Here is a 20,306-nt window from a genome sequence, read left to right as displayed (position 1 = left end):
ATGTTGAGAAACTTATGGGACTAATTGAAGATATATTATCCTTCATATTATAAAGCGGCATACGAGAGTGAATAAAATATTTCTGCTCCAATAAATCAAATTCCAACCCAAAATGTAGGTAAAATTCTTGAAGCACTTTATGCAACAGATCAAAAGCTTACAATGAATAACAGTGTTTTATAAATAAGTATTAACTCTAACATTATGAAGAAAAAAGGACATATACAGGGTGCGCCACATAAAACCGGACTTTTTTTAAACGGTCATAGCGTCACAACTACTTGACCAATCAGGACGTTTGACCCCACTATAAAAAGCTTAGATAATGACCTATTAGCACAAAAAAAATCTTTGGACGAAGATGGGCTCGTACTCCAAGCTGGCCGCGCTTATGTTCAACAAGGCAGATTCGAAATGCGCTGGTGACATAATCTGGATTCTCGACTAGGGCCCACTAAATAGGACCTCAGCCCAACAGTAGATAAGGTAGAGCTGGGGATACTGTTATATACATAATTGTAAGACACTAGAAAAGACTAGAGCTCTCTATCTAAAATGGCTTGGCTGTAGTACTCCGGCAAAGTGAAACGTGGCAGATTTTGAGATGTCAAAAACGTCAAAAATCGTGAAAATTTCTCGGTTCTCGACGTTAAAGACCCATATGGAATTAAAAAACTTATTTTAGACTATGGATTGCACTGACAACCCTAGATGAATCTACATGCCATTTCCAAAAAGGTATAGAACGTCATTCTAGCTTAACTGTGGTCCAAATAAAGGCCTCCGTGTCAAAGGGTAGCTTGAAAGTTAGGTGAATTTGGATCCTGCGGTTACTCACAATCCTAAGGAAATGTGGCCTCCCAGCAGCCCGATCTTAATTTAATGGACTTTTGGGCCTGGAGCTTCTTTGAAGCATGCACCAATAGACGTGCTCATACCACAAAGACCTCCCTCATTGCCACTATCAAGGAGAACTTCGCCAGCTTGGACAGGTACATTTTGACCTGGGACTGCCGGCGGTTGAGGAGGCGGGTAGAGGCAGTGATTGATGTTGGCGGCAATTTTATTCAATGAACTAATAGTCATATACCTAGTTTGCCTCCCAGTTTTTAAAATTCAATAAAATCTTTAAAATTGACGATTTTATGTTCATTTGTTTTCACTTTAGAAAAAGTCCGGTTTTATGTGGCGCACCCTGTATACTATGCAAACTTTAATTGGTGCTCTCTCTCGAAGTGTAAAGCGACCACCATAGAACCCCCTTTTCATTTTTAGAATATATTGGGTCAAAAAAAACGGGTAGATGATTTATACCTGGCAATGGTCACAGTATCATCCAGTTGTCCAGACGAATGGCTCGAGCCTGTGCTCCTGGGGCAGAGACGAGTTCAGCGCGTCCATCATGTCAATGTTCTCGTTTAGTAACATGTGACACTTGGCCAAGCTCCTATAATCAGTAGCATTATGGGATGTCAGACGCGTGACAATAAAAGTAAGTCTATCTGTACAGCCATAAAACTTGAGGGATAAAAAATTTATGTACGTACCCAATTATGATAATAAAAAGTTTGGACACTTCCAATTTGAAACAACCAGTCAAGATTGAATCAAAGTACCCAAAGTTTTTAAGGCAACAAATTTGAAAAAGTACTTAGGGTACAAGCATAATTTATAGTCCAAGTTCTCCTCTTCTCCCCTATGAAATATTTTTTTTTATCTAAAAAAAGAGCTAAACGATATCTTCCATAAAAAGACTCTTAGACAAAGTGTCATATTATCAAAGGGTTGTGAGGTCTGTACTACAAAAGAAATTTTACCTAGAAATATCACGTACAACTGCCATCTTTTCACAATACTTTTCATACTTCTTCTGTCTGTCCTGAAAACATTTTTTTTCTTAGTATTTCAAGATTGTTATCTGTGTTGTATAGTACTATCAATTTTAAACTTTACACGATTGTTTTTAACAAAAAGTAAGGGCAATTTCTCTTGTGAGCTTGGAATATCTTCGCCTAAATTAAATAGATAAAAACATTCCAGGGATATTTATACGATACTTAAAAAAAAGATAGCCAATTTAGTCAAGAGGTTAGTAAGATTTTATGGTACAAACATACCTATTTTTATAATTCATTTGAGGGATAGTTTAAGGTAATATTTCAGCCAACTTTTTATACCGTTGAATACAGATCCCTTAGATATTGTGGCTGCCGCTAGTATTATACAAGGAAAAATAAAAGAGTAGTATCGTGACTTACTTGAAGATGATTGGTGACAGCCACAACATCAGTCTCTATCTCACGAATTTTCTTATTAATGTAACCCTAACCGCAAGTTACAATACTTTAGTTCATTTCAGGAATATTATGTATTTGTCTGGGATCTTAAGGGATAGAACACTGGATGAAAATTGATAAATTGTTCATTTCCAATACAAAAAACCTAAATAAACTCTCGTGTAAATTGAAATGATTGGTTTATAAGTTTCGAAAAGTTCTAGTATAGAAACAATCATTCAAAAGTCAATAAATATAAATGAAGTTTTTGAATTAACGAATAAAGATAACGTTGTTATTTAACTTTGGTGACTAGTGTAATAGAGTCCAATACTTGAAAACTTGGTAATTAGAAGAGAAAGTGTTGTAGATTTATACGTTGATAAATTTCCGTGATTTCAAATTAAAGCATTGTTGCCTGTTCTGCGGCTGTTCTGGCGGCCACAGTCCGCATGTGATCCTGGTAACTTTGTAATAAACCATTTAACGGACTTGGATCCAACCTAACAAAAATGAATAAATATGTATAGATAAATATAAATTTTAAAAGTATTTTGTCCTGCAGTCTTAGAATAGAAACAGGTAGTAGCAAGTAAGGATACATTAAAATATTTAATCAAATATGAATTTTAAAAAAAGTTAGAAGATATTTATAAACATTGTTAAACACTAGGTACCTGGATAAAATATCATTATGTTTATCTTTGCTGGAGTTCTGGAGGTTACCCTGTAATATTGGAAGGAACACAGGAATTTCCTAAAATAAATTATTAGACTACTACTTTCATTTTTTCATGGAAATATTTTCTTTTCCTTTCAAAAATAATGAAAAATTAATGAAAATGTGTCTTTCATGATAATAAATAGATTACCTGTAGTCTAATTAAATCTTCATCGTATTTGATTTCATTGCTAATTTTCAAATTGTTGACAGTAACTAATGTGTTCAATGAGGATTTGGCCAGTCTGAAATATATCAACTAGGATTATGACCTCATTGAATAAATATATAAATATCCGCTGGATTACAACCGGTTCTAAGCAAGACAAAAAACATGTATAGCATTGTATTACAGACATTTTTCCACGAATATTAAAATAGCAATCATAAAATTAATACATACCAGTTTTGTTAACCCAAGCATTCGGACCCATGGGGCTGGCAAATATGGTTTCAATCTTATCATATTTTCTTTTAATATTTGCGGAAAGATGGCTATGATACGATGCGTAAATACTAATCTGGTTTGTACAATTTTTATGTTTTTTTATCAGTTTTACCTATATTTCTTTATCTAAGGTACATTCATTTTGTTTATTTTTTCTTTAGCTATATATAAGATATTTGAGTAAATTGGACATTGAGCTGTAAATTATACTGGTACCACTTTTGAATTTAACCTACAGAAGGGATATCATCATTGAAGACAGGGTTTCGGATCCGCATTGATTTTATGCGGATCCGGATCCTCAAAATTTGGTCAGTGCGGATCCGGATCCTACTGGATCCGGATCCGGATCTTTGACAATAAAAATAAAATCACCAAATTTTTCAAAAAAAAATTATTCTTTAATTCGAAGTCAAAAATACTTTTAATTTTCAAGTCTGAACCTAAACCTTAAAGATTGGCTCTCATCAAGAGAATGTCTGAGATTTTATATAAATTTAGGTAGATTTTTCCATTTTTTCCGCATTTTTTGGAGTCTAAGGATCCGGATCCGGATCCGCATTTTTTTGCGGATCCGGATCCGGATCCTTGGACTCAAAAATATGCGGATCCTTGCGGATCCGGATCCGGATCCGAAACCCTGATTAAAGATGTTCATTTATATTTTATCTCCATTGTGTTATGCCTTAAAATCCCTGGGTTTAAGCAAATATTAACCTGCTTTGTGTTCTAGTAAGGCGGGGTGATGAAAATTTAGGTCTTGACTTGGTTGCTGTTTTTTTAGGTGAGTCTCCTATTGGTTTATTCACGGTGTAGGAGACAAAGGGAAGATCTGTGTCACTACATACACTGTCCTATAAACAAATTTAAAATTTAATTAAATTTCTGTATTTTGTTTAATGCATATATTTCTCTTTCTCTAAACCTAATATAATATGCGTCAGTCCCTACATCTGTTTGTCAGTGCTTCTATCTTCTTTCTTTTTCTCGATCTTCCAGCATTAAACTGTGGTGTTTCTATCTTTCTGTCCATCTATCTAAATATCTTCCTACATGTCTTATGTCCTATTCTATTATCTCTACGTGTTTGCATGTCTATGTCTAAACATATATATTAACATATGAGTCTGAGAGAAAGGTTTATTTTCTAGCTACATATCTATCAATTTTTATATTTATGTTTCTAACAGACTATTTATTTATCTACTTAACTATCTACCTGTCTGGGAGAAAGAGCTCCATCCCTAAGCAGGGCTGCCACACTGGGCGACTCTGGAAGGCGGGGATCATCTATACTATTCTGACCGCTCAGGCCACCACTAATTTCAATATATACACAATCAATAAAAAGTGACAAAACTTTATTTCTAAATTATTAGGTAAGTAGGTATTATTTTGCATTCAATGCAATATTTAACCTATTAGGTTTTATCTTTAAATATTTCAGTCTATATGAGGTAAGTACAATCTAGAAATCGTAGCAACTCTATAAAAATTACCAAAAAGACTTCATATATGTCATGATCATTTCTAATTTCTTTGAAAATTGATTCATGGAACGATCAGTGATAATGTTGTGAGCGAAGCCAAGACTTAAGATGTAAATATTTCAGTTATCAAAAGATTTAAAATGATTTTTATTTTGAAGTGTACACATTCCTGTTGGATGGTGGTATATCCCCAGATTTCCCCCCCTGGGCCGCTGAACTTTGCTCCGCTCCCATAGATTTGTGTATTACTAGACTGTCAAAGGATGCTATCAAATCCTGAAATAGAGATGGTTACATAATAGTTATCATTTGCATTGTATTATAGACAGCTTTCAGAAAAATTAAAAATTTTAAGATTAAAATTGGTTTGGTTAGCCACAGGCTAAAAAAACTGGTATAATTTTATATTCAATATACGTAGAAAACTGGCAATAATACGATAAGACACATGATTTTTCAGTATGCCTTAGAACCGGTTTTAATCCAGTGATTTCGAAGCCATACTGGAAAGGGTATTACACAAATTTAGATACTTTTCTTTTTTGTTTCTTTATAACACCAAAGCATATGTATTGTACATAATACATATTTATCAAAAACTTAAGCCACAGACAAAAAAAACAATACTAGGTACTCAGTACTCACATAAAAGTATATTGATAAGTTATAAAAAAGGCTTACTTTTATCCACTGATAAACTGTTTTCTTCATGAACACCTAGCCGCAGCCGACATTTTTAGTACTTTTACTCTCTCACTGGCTTCAATAATATGTATTTTCGATATAATAATATCAACTCCTTGAAAGTTTAATTATCTGAAAACAAAACTGGTAAGTAAAAACAATAATACAAAGACAGAACATAAATTATACATACATTTAAGATTTAAAAATTTTAGGATATATCCGAAAATAAATTTCTGCTTATGAAAGGAGGAATTTTTTTGTATTCAATTTTGAATGGTGAAAAATTATGGGCGAACTAAGTTTTTATTTTGATAAGTATATCCCATAAAAGATAAAAAATGTGCAAATTTTTACTTCTATGATAAAAATATACATTTGGTTACAGCTTAACAATTAAAATTCGAACAAGCAGTCAATAATACGATATTTTTTTTTCTAAATTAGAAGATTTTTCAGGGGTGTATATTCTACATGGGATCCCCTGCTCAGGGGGGGGGGGGGAGGAATAAAAAATAAGTGGTTGGAGGGGAAAAAATGTAAAAATTAAGAAAACTGAAAACATTTTTTCCATTTCTCCCCTTTCCTTGGTGAAAAAAACTGAAAAAAAGTGTGGTAGGAGGGATAAAATAAATAAAATATAGTTCTTTAAATATTTTTCCATTTTCTACTTGGTGAGAAAAAACTAGGGGGAAAAAAATAAAAAAAAAATTGTAGCAGGGGAAAAAAATAAAAAAAATTTGTAGCAGAGGAAAAAAATAAAACTTGTGCAGAATATACACCCCTGAGATTTTTAAAAACTGATTTGATAGATTGACAAGTGTCCTAAAATTATCTTAAGCTGTCAAACGATTTTAAAATATTTTACGAGGTATTTTTAAATTTTTTTCAAAATGGTAAGGTAGGTAGGTACTGTTATACAATATCTAGATATTTATGTAAATTTTTTTCCTGATACATATCCGATGGATCAAACCAGTTCAAAAAGTGTTTTAAAATCCTAAACTATGGTTTTATAGAAATTGTCTACGAAAACTTAACTAACAATCATTGAATTTATATAATAATATTTTATTTTCATATTCAAGGACAACTGTCTATGCGCACATTTGAGAGATAAATACAAGACAAAGTTACAATAACACACTCACACATGACTTTACATCCTTAGACTAATTTGTACTTTTTATTACATTACAAAATATTTATTTTAAAATAGAAAATAAATTAAGGTAGGTACCTAAAGTATAAGTAAATTTCTTTTAGTTATCGTTTTTTCTACATTTTTACAAGATCAAAATATTGTCATAATTTTTGTTTAAGACCATACAAAAAAAAGTTGGATAATTAACATTAAAATGAAGTTACAACGATACCCATACAAATAAATAAGTAAAATGTTACCATTAAAATATTGAGTTTAAAGTAAGCATCCTTTAAATACTCACTGTTTTTTTTTTATTAAAAAGACTAGGTATCTACTACAAGTAACAAAAATTTTAACGGTTAAAAAGTTCGGTAAATGTGTTTAAAATATTCAAACCAAAACGAAAATTAGAGTTTTCGTGGCATGCTTACTGTAATATTGTGTCTTTATTGTGAAAATAAAAACTGATGTGACTATTTCAGTTTCTATTCCTGCAGACTTTCTTGACGCAAACTTTCATAAGAAATCCTTTTCCCCCGCCAGGCGCTTGTTTGTTCTGAAAATAATATCAAAACGCTGTTATTTTAAAAAGCATAAGCAATAAAGTTTTAATTCTGATAAAATATTCTTCCATAAACAAACATTAGAGAGCTAATAGGTATAGTTCAAAAGAATAGAAAAAATCTTAAATAATAATTATTGTCAAATTGATTGTAAATTAATAATTTGATGTTAAAATAAGAAAATTTGATCATGATTTTTGCTTAATTTCCACCCTTAGACCGTAGTGACCCCCTCACCCCATCCTACTAAATGTGCGAACTGACCAATAAATGAGATTTATATTTGCAAGCAAAATTAACGACTAATTTCCCCTGTCTATGTATCCAATATACTCTACATCCATTCATGTATGATACCTTCTATTGAATAGAAGCTGAGATAGAATGGTCAACACGTGTGAAGAGTAGCTTTGCTTCTCAGTTTAGAAGAAATATAAAATAGAATACCTGACAGAACACACAGGTCTCGCAGTCTGGCAATTTACACTTGACACACGTGCCACACCCAGCACCCGCCATCTTCTTTTTCTGCTGCTGTTGTTGTTTTCCAACATCAGCTGATTTGGTGGCGGATTTTTTCACTTCAGTTTTGGTGGATTTTTTATCTCTCAATTCGGGAAGTGAAGTAGATCTTGTTTTTGCTGGTTGAGGTTTGGTGACTTCAGGTTTAGGCGCTATTGCAACAGTATTTGCCTGCTTTGTATTTCTCGTAACCAAGCCTGACTGTGGGTCTGTCTTTTTTACTATGAAAATTTCTTTAACTGCTGGTTTTGTCTTTTGTTCTTTAGCAGCTTGCGCTGGGTTTAATTTAGATTTTTCAACTTTTTCTTTTAGCTGAGGGGAGGAGGTAGATTTTACAAGTTTTGGTATCTCGTTCTCGGATATTTCTACAACTAGTCCTAAATAATAAACCTTGATTTTTAACTCTTAAACTAGGTAGGGAGTGGACATTGGACTGTAGTAAAGTTTACTAGTCCCCAATTTAAAAAAAAACACATTGTCATTCGTTGGTTTAAGAGCTTAGGAACCGTTATCAAATTTGATTGGGTTGTACAAACTAGAAGCGATTAAATCTTTCAACAATAATATCAATCTACAGAAGGTATAATTTTGTATTCATGATTTCAAGAAAACAAGAAATTACCAAGGTATTTTGCTTTGACGAGGATACACTCATACATCCAAGTACTTGATATTGAAAAAAACTTACCTTTAGATTGTAGAAACTGAGGAGTAAAGCTCTTTTTCTTAGTATTAAATCCCATGTGTTCAAAGGCAATATGAAGGATTAACTCATTTTCACTGGCCACACATTTACACTCCATACACTGACCATTCTCGGTCTTCCTAGAAAAAAAACCAGCGAATGAAGTTTGTTTCATTAAGGTTGGGTTAATTAGGGCCCAGGCAATATAATTATTACCCTGATTTGACAATTAGATATAATAATCCGGCAAACTTAATAAGAATTTTGTTCATATTTAGTCACATATGATTGAATAATATGAGGTACGAAGTTCTAGTCGAAAAAATTTGCTCAAACAATGTTATATCCTTAGAAATTCAACTTAATATAAAGCTGACTTTTTATATGCTTGAAATAAAAAAGCTGCATTTTGTAACAAAAGTTGTACATTTTCTAACCAATAATATGTTAGGGTTGTTCCTAAACTGTGCTTCTTTTAGTCCAAAGATATTGATTATATAGACTTTCTATATTTATTGTCCAATAGAAACTTTTAGGATTAAAGCCTCCTATAACTTGTCAAGGTTACAACCAGAGTTGTGGATCCGGATCCGCAAGGATCAGCATTTTTTTGAGTCCAAGGTTCCGAAAATTTATGGAAAAATCTACCTAAATTTATATAAAATATTCACTTACAAAGACATTCTCGTGATGAGAGCCAATCTTTAAGGTTTAGGTTCAGAGTTAAAAATTAAAAGTATTTTTGACTTCGAGATTAAGGAATAAATATTTTTTTGAAAAATTTGGTGATTTTATTTTTATTGTCAAGGATCCGGAGTCGGATCCGCATACAATCAATGCGGATCCGCAACACTTTACAACATTTAAATATTTCAGCTAAAATATACAAGGTACTTACTTAAGAATTTGTTCTCTGAAGTGATGAAGTGCAACATGCACAGCAAGCTCTCTAAAATATAAAACACAATTTTTAAGAACTTTGATATTTAACGTTAATTTTTAACTTATGACTAAATCTCACTATCACTAACTAGCGGTTTTTAAACATATGATACACCATGGTTTGTCTGGAAAACTATGAATCAATGTTGTTCGAAAGAATTAGACAAAATAGCTTTTTATTTCAAAAATATCACTTCTCAAGCAATAAATCTTAATAAAATAAACTTTACCTACAAGCACGGTCACAGAACCAACATTTCTGCAATTTTGCCTCTTTCTTTTCCTCACTTTTACATTCTTTAACTGGCGATGGCACTGATGATTTTAACGGCGGCGGCGAATTAATTTTTTCTTCAATTTCGGCCAGAATTTTGTCCTCGACTTCACTTGATGCTATTTCAGCTATCAGATTTCTTTTTCCATGACTACGTTCTGATACTGTAACGCCTGTTTGGGGTCGTGAGGATTTAGCTTTCGGCTCTTCTGAAACATAAAAAATATTTCAAACATAAGAAATAAAAATCAAAAATAGGCAATGGATTGCCCATTTAAACCTGTGTTGTTACACAAGACTATACTATCAAGTTTCCAAAAACCAAATTTTTAATAGGTAGCTCCTTCTGTTAATGCAGAAAATGTAATTTGGCTATTTTTACCTGGTTCTGACTTTACGGGTGATTTTGACTGGGTAACTGGAGCCTGTTTGGCCCTTCTAGTAGAGGTAGACAGCTGTCTTGTAGGCATAGTTTTCCCTCTCTTCTGTCCTCTAGCGGAAACTTTTGTAACTTCTTCAACAGTTTTATCATTTGACCCTTTTACATCCAACTCCTAAATAGTATGTAAAATTAAAACAACGAAGGATCAGCTTCGAATTATGCCATTTATTTTTATATTTGATTAAAATAATCTTGATAACTATATGTAAAAAAAATGACCAATATTTACCTCTTTAATTACATTTTCTTTCTTATGAGAATCCAATTTTGCAGATTTCCCCCCATGGCCGCCATTTTTATCTTCACTGTTGCCATGTCTCTTTCTGGTGACACGTTGCTGTAATATAGCACTGGCAACACTGGTGGCAACTTGGGGAGAGGCAAAGGAAGTGGCAACCTTGATTACTCTGGAGGAAAATGCATATTGTTTTGAATTAAAAGAATGCTACTGCTATTTACTATTAAAGGTGCCAAACTGACAAGCGCCATTAAGTTTTAAAGTAGAGTAATATGGCACTAAAAGAAAACTCTAATGCTATTAACTTTTACTTCAGTTCAAAATGACAGTTTCTTTAGAAAAAAATTTATTAGTACAGACATTGAAAATATTTCAGCCCAAAAAACGAAACTTATTGCAATTTCATTTGTTATAAATTATTAGGTTAGAAACACACCGGTGTCCTGGATAGGAAACAGGTTTTTTTTGACATACGTCTCACAAGACCTATGTAGTCATGACCGGGAGACAATGACGGTTCAGTACATGACTTTCGTTAAATCACAGCTGATCATTTTTGTGGATTTTTTTGAAAATTACTTTTTTAAACAAAATTTCATAGTTTTTCCAAAAAAATCTCAATTTTCTCACATTTGCTGCTTAGTTAGCCTAAATTTACGCAAGAAAAGTATAATAAGTAACAGCTGTACTGAAGATTGTGCTATCACCTATAACAAGATCTTTCAGAATCAATGGAATAAGATTTGTAGTCTAGAAATTGAGTAAGAGTTAATTATTTTGAATTAATGTTCATCAATAAATTTCACCTGGCTTTAACATGATTCAATCTATCTGACTTTGCCTTTTACTCCACAACATAAAATTATTGCCCTCAAATTTCTATCACTAAAACATTATCTCCTATCAATCCACATGTTAAACTTCTTGTTTAAAGACGTTAATGTTACCGTCCCTGTCCTTCAACTTTAACAAGTATGCCTAATAATACTTTCCACTAAACAGAGTACCTCTCTCCACCCTGGTATAGCCAGACCTCTATTCTAGCTGGCTGACATGTTTCACCCAGCCTATAAATCTTGATGGAAGTCAGTTTAGAATTCTGACCTTGTTTGTTAATCAACAATTTCACACACTTTTGACTCTTTCTTTATGGCACTTGTTTGCTATTGCACTTGTGGCTTGACTTTTGCCAAATAAAGGGATAACCTCAAGATTCAGAATAAACTTTCAAGTATTCTTACTTTTTACTCCCTTTGGTTTCCTATGAACCAACTACTGTCATGAGAGATCTTTCCATGTATGAAAGCCAAGACTGCCATGCATCTAGCTACATGGTCTTTAAAGGAACCATGCAAGAAATATACCGCTTCAACTGCTGAAAGACTGCCATGAGTAGACCCAATATCCAAAATTTGAAGCCTCCAGCTTCAATAACAAAACAGTTATAGACATTTCAAAATCACATTTTTAGTACTATGAAAATTTTGAAAGTTTTTGATTGCTAATAATAGAATTTTTGTTATTAAAATACGTCGCCCAGAAAGAAAATTATAAGCTTATTTTTGGCAGAAACTTAGGATACCAGTAATTAATAGCGTTTATACAATAAAAAAAAATCTTCTTTATAGTCAAAATAATTAATAAAAATCAGTTTATATTGCATTGTATTGAGAGTACTGTAGCGTGATAATGCCAGTCTCTAGGATTTCCAGCCAATCAGAAGCCTGTGTGTACACTTTGTCCGCTGAACAACCAATCACAGCTGAGCATCAGTATTACTTACATTAGTTTAATTTTTTCCTGCTATGATTTTATGCTTTCGAACGCAATTCAAACTGAATTTTTAAAAGACATTTTGACTATAAAAAGGGGCATTTTATTGCAATAATGTTATTAGTTACTGGCAGTCTAAAATTCTGACAAAGATAAGCTTTTAATTTTGCTTCCAGACGGCGTAATTTAATATTGAAATTTTCTTTTAGTACATTGAAAATCTTTCAAAATTTCCATTGTACTAAAAGATTCATTTTGAAATGTCTGTAACTTTTTTGTTATTGAACCTGGAGGCTTCAAATTTTGAGTATTGGGTCTACTTGTGGCAGGCTTTAAGCAGTTAAAGCGCGGTATTTCTTGCAGGGTTCCTTTAAGACTACCTTGTCTTAGTTACTTCAGCTAAGAGCTCATATTCTCTCATTCTCTATTACTCAGAAATTCACCATGGTTTCTGCCTACTCTGCTGATTGAAAGTCAGGTGGGTCTATGATTCCAAATTTAACACCACTTGATAGACAAACTGCCCTTTTTTTTTGCTTTGCTAATCCTACATTTTGGTCTTCCTGTTCAACACCTTCCTAGGTCCCTTTACTACTGGTAGCTTTTAGGAAGGGTAGTATTGATCTGCTTAGGACAAAGAACTTGTCTGTGTTTATTTTCAAATTGGATTTTAAAGTTGCCATTGGAAATCACACTTGAATAAAATCCAGTTATGATCATGTAACTAGCATTCACATTCACTCTTGTAATAAGCTACTATTATTTTCTCCAAGCTATGAGCTAAGTGCTTTCCTGTCAGTTAGCTGCTCTTACACTATCTTGAATACACTATCTTGCAAATTATTCATCCAGCTTAGAATCCAATATGTATCTATAATCATTCTGTAGGTTCACCTATGAAAAACCTTCCATGGTTCTAACTATGACATTTAATCAGTAGTAAAGACAAGCAGTGTGTACCAAAGGCAGAGACTCAATCAAGACCAGCTATAGACTGGTCTTTACATGGATTCCAAGTTCATGTCAAACACTTACAAGTGATAATCCCACTTGTTAAAAATATTAACCTTCTACTAAGCTCTTTTGAACCAAGGACTGGTTGTATATTCAATTGTAGCCTGGTATATATGGTAATATAGGACTTTAAACATGGCAACTGTGGTTGTGGATATATATGTTATACTCCAAGCAGATATTGTTTTGATGTTGAGACATCAAATCAGCCAGGAACCAATATTGAGCAGGATAACTTGTTAATATTTCAAGGAAACTTGTTTTTAAAAATATAATATGTCATGAGGCATGCAACAGGGACATGAAATATTTTTTAAAAAGTTAATTACAAGAGTTGTTTAGACATCAATTCAAATATTTACTTCAAATAACTCTTATTTCATGTCTAGACTACAAATCTTAGATTATTCAAGATTCTTAAAGATTTTGTTATTAATGATAACACAGTTTTTTGGTTCAGCTGTATTTATTATACTTTTCTTGTGTAAATTTAAGTTAACTAAGCTGCAAATGTGAGAAAATTGTGATTTTTGAAGGAAAAACTATGAAAATTTGGGTATAAAAGTAATTTTCAAAAAAAGCCACAAAAATGATCAGCTGTGATTTAACGAAAGTCATGTACTGAACCGTCATTGTCTCCCGGTCATGACTACATAGGTCTTGTGAGACGTATGTCAAAAAAAACCTGTTTCCTATCCAGGACACCAGTGAACATTCATGTGGTATACGTATAGATATGTGAAATAATATGCATTCCTTGTGTTTTCAGCTGGTTTAATAGGGGTCGTGGCCGAGATCTTAATGACTGGTATGTTAGCCATATTTATTGCACTCCTGTTCAGCTGTTGAGATGACGACATAACAGCTGATCTAACAGCTGTTGCTACTTTCTGTGGTGAAGACGCCACAATAACAGCTGATTGTGATGACGTCACTGCCGTTGCTGGTCTGATGACAGCTATTTTCTGCGATGACGTCACAACAGCTGATTTTGGCGCCATTTTAAAAATGGCTGATTGGCGGGTTACTTTGAGTTGCCTTTCATCCCCTGTAAGGTTTATCACTGTCAGTAATATGAAACTATTAACAATGGATACTTATACCTATGTCTCCAACCCTTAAAGAGATCATTCATAGCAAACAATTATAGGGACAACGAATATTGGAAATTTGGCTGTATATTTATAGTTTTTTAATGCTATTAGCTTATCTATATTTGTCAGAATACTTAAGTCGAAAAAATGGAACCGAACACTTTTCTTCATTTGTCATATTCCTTCCCGTATGGTGGTGAAACGTACCTTGAAAGCCATGAATAGGAAATCTAAGAGAACTGGGACTTGTGGCTGCATCTTTAGGGGGCACATCTCCAAACACATTGGCCAACTTAATTCCCAATGTTCGGCTTAGAGCTACGACTCGTTCCACTTTTGTCTTTTTCAATGTGGTTCCACCTTAACATGAAAATAGAATTTCAGTTGTATTATTTCATGAACAGATCTAAAGAATAGATGTATATACAGACAACTACCTCCCTTTCTTTTTCGAAGACCTCTTTCTTCTGCTTCTAAATTATTTTCTGCTACTTGGCTGGGTAATATAAGCGACATCATTGGTTGATTTTCAATGACCCAATAGAAGGGTTGCACGCAGCACAAGGTGGTAGCGATGGGGAGATACAGTTAGTTAACCCTTTCTCTCTCTAGTGTTTTACTCAAATATTTCATGCAATTAGGGAGGGGACATTAGACTGTAAAATACACTGGTCTCAAAAGTGTTATAAATCGTTGGCTTTGAACCTTTGGTCACATAAAAAAACATTCTTTTTAATATTAAAAACATGCATTGTCTAAACTTTTCAACAAACATTTTTGTAAAATCATATAATTGAGGTTTTACATCAAGTTATCGTCCTTTGCCTTATTACATTAGATTATGTTTGTATTTTGGGTAAGATTCACATAGGCCCCTTGATGGTTTTAGGCTATTTAATTTTCAGAATTAAGTCTTGGGCTGGCCTGGTTTTATCTATTATTCAGCCCCTTTCTACTCTTTTGAATACAGTTCCCCTAGATGCGCTATTTATTATTTTCAGTATAGTTTACCTTTGTAAATAAGCTCCATCAAGGCCTCACATTCATGGAGGGTAAAGTCAGGTAGCTGGATGACCACTGGCTCCTGGCAGTTGGAACATCCTCGAGACTGTTCCAGCAGGTTTAAAAGGTAGGAGGATAAATCCACCAGACGGGCTGAATGAGCCGACACCTTGAAAAATAAGTTTAATTAAAAGTTTTGTAGAAATGCTCCTTTATAAGTGACCATTTTTGTCAGTCAGTATGTCCTTCTGTACAACACAACTGTTACTTCTCCCTATATACCTAAGCAAAAGATAAAGCTATTAAATTAACTTGAATATATTATTAATCTAAAATATATCTTTCTCTTACAAAGGTAATTAAAGTAAAATTAGAGACAAAATAATCTTCTTTGGATAAAATATACTAAAACTATTTTATATTTTTCTAATATCTAACAAGGGAGAGGTCATTTTCTAGTAAATCCCGTAAAGGTGTGTGTTATAAGGCCTAAAAATAGTAGTAGAACGATAAGGTGCTCAATATATTTGTATTTCCTATTGAATAGAACAATAGGGAAGAAATTTTTTTTTTTTTTTTTTGATAACCGTACCTGGAATATCTGAAATTTCTATCAAACGCTTTGTTTGGCTCAAACTGACATGAATAAAAAAAAATATAATTATAATAAATCAACCTGTAAAGAATGACTTCTTCCTTTGTTTAATGGTATAGATTGTTCTTAACCTTTACCTTGTACCTATAGAAAACATTATTATTATAATTATATTTTTTTTTTATTTTTGTCAGTTTGAGCCAAACAAAGCGTTGGATAGAAATTTCGTATTTTTTTTAGATAATCCAGGTACGGTTATCAAAAAAAAAAAAAAAATTTCCCTATTGTTCTATTCAATAGGGAATACATATATCTAGAGCACCTTATCGTTCTACTACTATTTTTAGGCCTTATAACACACACCTTTACGGGATTTACTAGAAAATGACCTCTCCCTTTCTTAGAGAGCACTTTTCTATAATTCTACCTTTCCATCCTTGCAGACAAGTAGTAGGTCACTGTGTAACAAGTTCGAGCACCAGCGCCGTTCCTCAGCCTTCAAATGAAACATCTCCATCTTAAATTATTTTTATGCCATTATGTTCTGGAAAAAAGTAATAAATAGTTTATAAAATGTATCACACAGAAAACACAGAAAAATATTGAATTTGCAAACAATTGAAAAGGTATGTGTCACCTGAGCTAAAAAAAATCTATTTTTCCTCCAACTTTACATTTGTCAAAATTAACAGATCGTATATCCCTATTCTTAAATATTCTTGACATGACTTTACTTAGTTAATAACAATCCTTCCCCACATAAACGCCTCCTTCCAATTTTCAGCAAACTTAAAAACAGCCAGACACTCGGACAAGCACTGGCTGAAGCCGCCAGGCAGGCCCGTATTTACCGCCAGCCTGCTGGACCAGTCCGCCAGCTGGCCGGCCAGTCCAGGTGACCGCTGGCACAGTGTGTACATGGAGATGGGTAGCATGGCTTGGCGTACAGATCGAGATACTGTTAACTTGTCACTAAAAATCAAGATATTTTTAGATAAAAAAAGCAATATAGAACCTTGATACCTATTTAATATAATTAAAGAAAGTTAAGAAAAGATTATTTTACGTGGAATGAAAGAATATATATTATGTCCTTTCGTCTGCATTCATACAGACCTCATAGAACGACAAATAGTAAAATATAATTTTTTGCCTTCAGACACACAAACTTTTTCATAACTATCATTTTAGAGGTCCTAGAGGCCATACAGATGAGGAGAAATCATCATTATTTTTGAATTGGTGGAAAAGGATAAAACTAGGTATACGCCTTTTTAAACAAAAAGAGATGAAAAGAGATGTACCTTGATGAACAAAGGTCGTCAGCCTCTGTCAGGATGATAACTGTTATATTGAATATATCCAACAGAAATAACACATTCGTTTCACCACCTTAAACAGATATTAAATTTAGAAATATTATGACTAGATTAAAAACTGTATTTTTTCTTCTAATTGACAAAATTTTTTGATAGCCATTAATTTGAAACAATACACATTTTTCCTAGGGGCTATTTTCCTTGGAAGGGTGGAGGTACCCCCCTCTCCACTAAAATAGTTCTTCTGGACCCTTGAATAGCTTTACTGTACCTAAAGGAGAATAATATCGGTTCATCTGTTAGCGAGATTCTTCGCTACACACCCACACTCATGCAGGCATTCTGTTACTTTTGTAGACAGGAAATGCATAGATTACGCGAAAAGTATTTTAAACAATTTGTTACTAATACATTACTATCTAAAAAGTTGAATTTATACTGCGTAGGTGCTAAAAAATTTACCTTGTTTCCTGAGTCTGGCACTTGTTTGTCCCATCAGCTCTAACAACCAACTTATTACATTCTAAACAACAAAAATTTCTTATTCAATGACAATTTTTATAAAAAGAAATCTAAAACTATGGTCATATGATTTTAGTCAATAATTTGATTCATTAACAACTTATCTCTAGAAAACATAACAAAATATTTTTTATTTTCCACATTTACATATCAAATCAAATTACATCTTTACGTAACTAAGTAAAAGCCTAAAAATTGACCTACAGAATTCATCAGTCATCTTCATAAAGGTGTTTTGCTATATGTACATAGAATGTTATTATTCAATGCAAATCAAAAATTAAAAGTTTTTAATTCTTTTTCTCGTATTCATTCGAATCCGGTGGATAAGAACCGGTTCTCATCCATACGAAAAAACTATGTCTACCATTGTATTATATCCAGTTTTCTACTAATATAGAAATGTACAATCATAAGATTAAAACTAGTTTTAATCTTATAATTGTACGTTCTATATCCGCAGAAAACCGTTTATAATACGATACGAGAAATAACTATTCTCGCATTCATTCGAATCCGGTGGATAGGAACCGGTTCTCATCCATACGAAAAAAACTATGTCTAGCATCTTATTATATCCAGCTTTCTACGAATATAAAAATGTACAATCAAAAGATTAAAACCAGTTTTTTTAGTCCGTGCCTACGGCACCTAGGGGCTAAAAAACTGGTTTTAATATTATAATTGTACATTCTATATCCGCGGAAAGCCGTTTATAATACGATGCGAGAAATAACTATTCTCGTATTTATTCGAATCCGGTGGATAGGAACCGGCTCTCATCCATACGAAAAAACTATGTCTAGCATCGTACTATATCTAGCCCATGCCTTCGGCACCTCGGGGCTAAAAAAACTAGTTTTAATCTTATAATTGTACAATCTATATCCGCGGAAAGCAGTTTATAATACGTTGCGAGAAATAACTATTCTCTCCTATTAAAAATTAACTGCTCAATTAAATATCACTACGTTCACACGAACGGACATATCCAACCTATAGATAGTACAAATCTCATAAAAATATCTAACCTTTGAGTGTTTGACTCTGATTCTTTGTATAATGGTAACTAAATGTCTCATCATAAATGAATTGTCCCCAGAACCATTACTCAGAGCTTCTATCAACTAAATGAAAAGTAAACAAGATTAGTTTTTATCAGGGATCTTAAGGGATACAACTATGGACAATAAATTCATATAAACCCCCAATAATTATAAACTAAAGTTTTTGAGCTAACTAATAAGATAACGAGGCTGGGTATCAGTGTAATTTACATTTCAATTCCCCTTTCTCCCTAGATGAAAGAGGCGTTGAAGTATAACACAAACCATACCAATTGAATTTGAAACTCACAAAGAAAAGATTTAACAACGACAAAAGTAGGACAGACAGACACATTATGAACACCCTCCTACTTATGATCTTTTACTACTTTTTAAAAGCGAAGCTTTTCTTTAATTAGGGTCGGGCCGTCCGTCCGAGATAGTTAACTTTTATTCGTTAATTTAGGCATGTTAGAATTGTCCTATCGATTTCAAACTTTGCATGGTGATTACTGTAGTAGTTAGGTACGATTTTCATTTAGAAAGCGTAGCAACTCTATAATCATTACCAGAATGTCCGTACGTTCATTATAACATGTTGATTTTTCTACTTTTTTAACAATAAATTTTTATGTGATCTAATTATCCGTTTGATCTGATTTTTGGTATATTGATTCCTGGGACAACAAAGAACAATATTTTAAGCGAAGCAACTCTATAATCAAGTCCTAACGATGTAAGTATGTCCATAAACATTATCCTGTATCAAGCAGTTTTTCAACAAATTTACTTACAATTTTGCTTCGAATCTTATACTTTTATATTCTGATTTTTCAGTTCAGACACTATACAAGTGTTAATGTCTGTTTGTCCTACAGTTTCAGTGCTTCGCTTTTATGGATGTTGTCATCCTTGTTGTTAATAAAACTTAATCTCGGATAAAAACGGCAGATAAAATGTGACAAAGAACAACAATCTAAATTCATAAAATAGCATTAAGGGGGGGGGGGGGGGGGGGCGTTAATGCAACCATCTCGTAATCAGTGATAAATGGCACTTAGAATTCGAATTTCTATCTGAAATTTTGCATGAGTAATCCTTAGTAGGTCTATTTTCCCTAAATCGAACAAAAAGTTGATAAAGTAACAGCTAACGGCTGGCGGCTCAGCCGTTTTGCCATTTTTTGGATATCTATATTGCAAATTAGTCACGAAACCTATCTCCACATAATACTCTTTTCCACTCCAAAACGCTATCAAACGGTTCTAGACGGTAGCTGTTGGTACTAGAAATTTTAAAAATGGTTATTGCTATCATTTAACATGAATTAAACCAAAAATATGTTTTAAAAAGTTGATTCCTGCGTAATTGATGATGAATTTACCCTGAAAATATGCAACAAAAAAAAACGGCTAAACGGCTGAGCCGCCAGCCGTTACTTTTCCAACTTCGATTTAGGGAAAATAGACCTACCAAGGATTCAGATCGAAATTCTAATTTTAAGTGCCA

The 20,306-nt window shown here is 33.0% G+C and overlaps 3 protein-coding genes across 6 annotated transcripts in view; all 3 read right to left on the bottom strand.

Moving 5' to 3' along the window:
- BORCS5 (BLOC-1 related complex subunit 5) overlaps positions 1-5,753 on the bottom strand; it is a 7,256-nt gene extending 1,503 nt beyond the window's left edge. For all 3 annotated transcript variants that reach the window (XR_013880442.1, XR_013880443.1, XM_080163538.1), the window contains exons 1-10: positions 5,617-5,753; positions 5,107-5,211; positions 4,665-4,766; positions 4,163-4,299; positions 3,149-3,242; positions 2,954-3,033; positions 2,695-2,779; positions 2,259-2,324; positions 1,818-1,879; positions 1,315-1,447 (exon numbers count right to left, since the gene is read on the bottom strand). Coding sequence is in view for 1 of the 3 variants with exons in the window: in XM_080163538.1 (XP_080019664.1) it covers positions 1,333-1,447; positions 1,818-1,879; positions 2,259-2,324; positions 2,695-2,779; positions 2,954-3,033; positions 3,149-3,242; positions 4,163-4,299; positions 4,665-4,766; positions 5,107-5,211; positions 5,617-5,646 (876 nt within the window). In the remaining 2 variants the exon portion in view is untranslated. The remainder of the gene's footprint in view (positions 1-1,314; positions 1,448-1,817; positions 1,880-2,258; positions 2,325-2,694; positions 2,780-2,953; positions 3,034-3,148; positions 3,243-4,162; positions 4,300-4,664; positions 4,767-5,106; positions 5,212-5,616) is intronic.
- Positions 5,751-16,487, bottom strand: LOC145321889 (uncharacterized). The gene is made up of 11 exons (XM_080163533.1): positions 16,338-16,487; positions 15,325-15,484; positions 14,521-14,673; positions 13,978-14,267; positions 10,424-10,603; positions 10,135-10,306; positions 9,709-9,961; positions 9,435-9,485; positions 8,540-8,676; positions 7,777-8,228; positions 5,751-7,322 (listed from the first exon to the last, which is right to left on the bottom strand). Exons 1-11 carry the CDS (start codon positions 16,425-16,427, stop codon positions 7,245-7,247), a joined length of 2,016 nt encoding a protein of 671 aa, XP_080019659.1. The 5' UTR covers positions 16,428-16,487; the 3' UTR covers positions 5,751-7,244.
- LOC145321887 (focadhesin) overlaps positions 16,453-20,306 on the bottom strand; it is a 21,547-nt gene continuing 17,693 nt past the window's right edge. For both annotated transcript variants that reach the window (XM_080163532.1, XM_080163531.1), the window contains 4 exons: positions 18,783-18,878; positions 17,692-17,752; positions 17,215-17,302; positions 16,453-16,882 (listed from right to left, as the gene is read on the bottom strand). In XM_080163532.1, the coding sequence (XP_080019658.1) occupies positions 16,645-16,882; positions 17,215-17,302; positions 17,692-17,752; positions 18,783-18,878 (483 nt within the window). In that variant the 3' untranslated portion in view covers positions 16,453-16,644. The remainder of the gene's footprint in view (positions 16,883-17,214; positions 17,303-17,691; positions 17,753-18,782; positions 18,879-20,306) is intronic.

This window comes from Acartia tonsa, chromosome 6, assembly GCF_053477335.1.
Source record: "Acartia tonsa isolate MP-2025a chromosome 6, ASM5347733v1, whole genome shotgun sequence".
Taxonomy (NCBI): Eukaryota; Metazoa; Arthropoda; class Copepoda; order Calanoida; family Acartiidae; genus Acartia; species Acartia tonsa.
The sequence above is the reverse complement of the archived record's forward strand: the minus strand, read 5'-3'. Positions and strand labels throughout refer to the sequence as shown.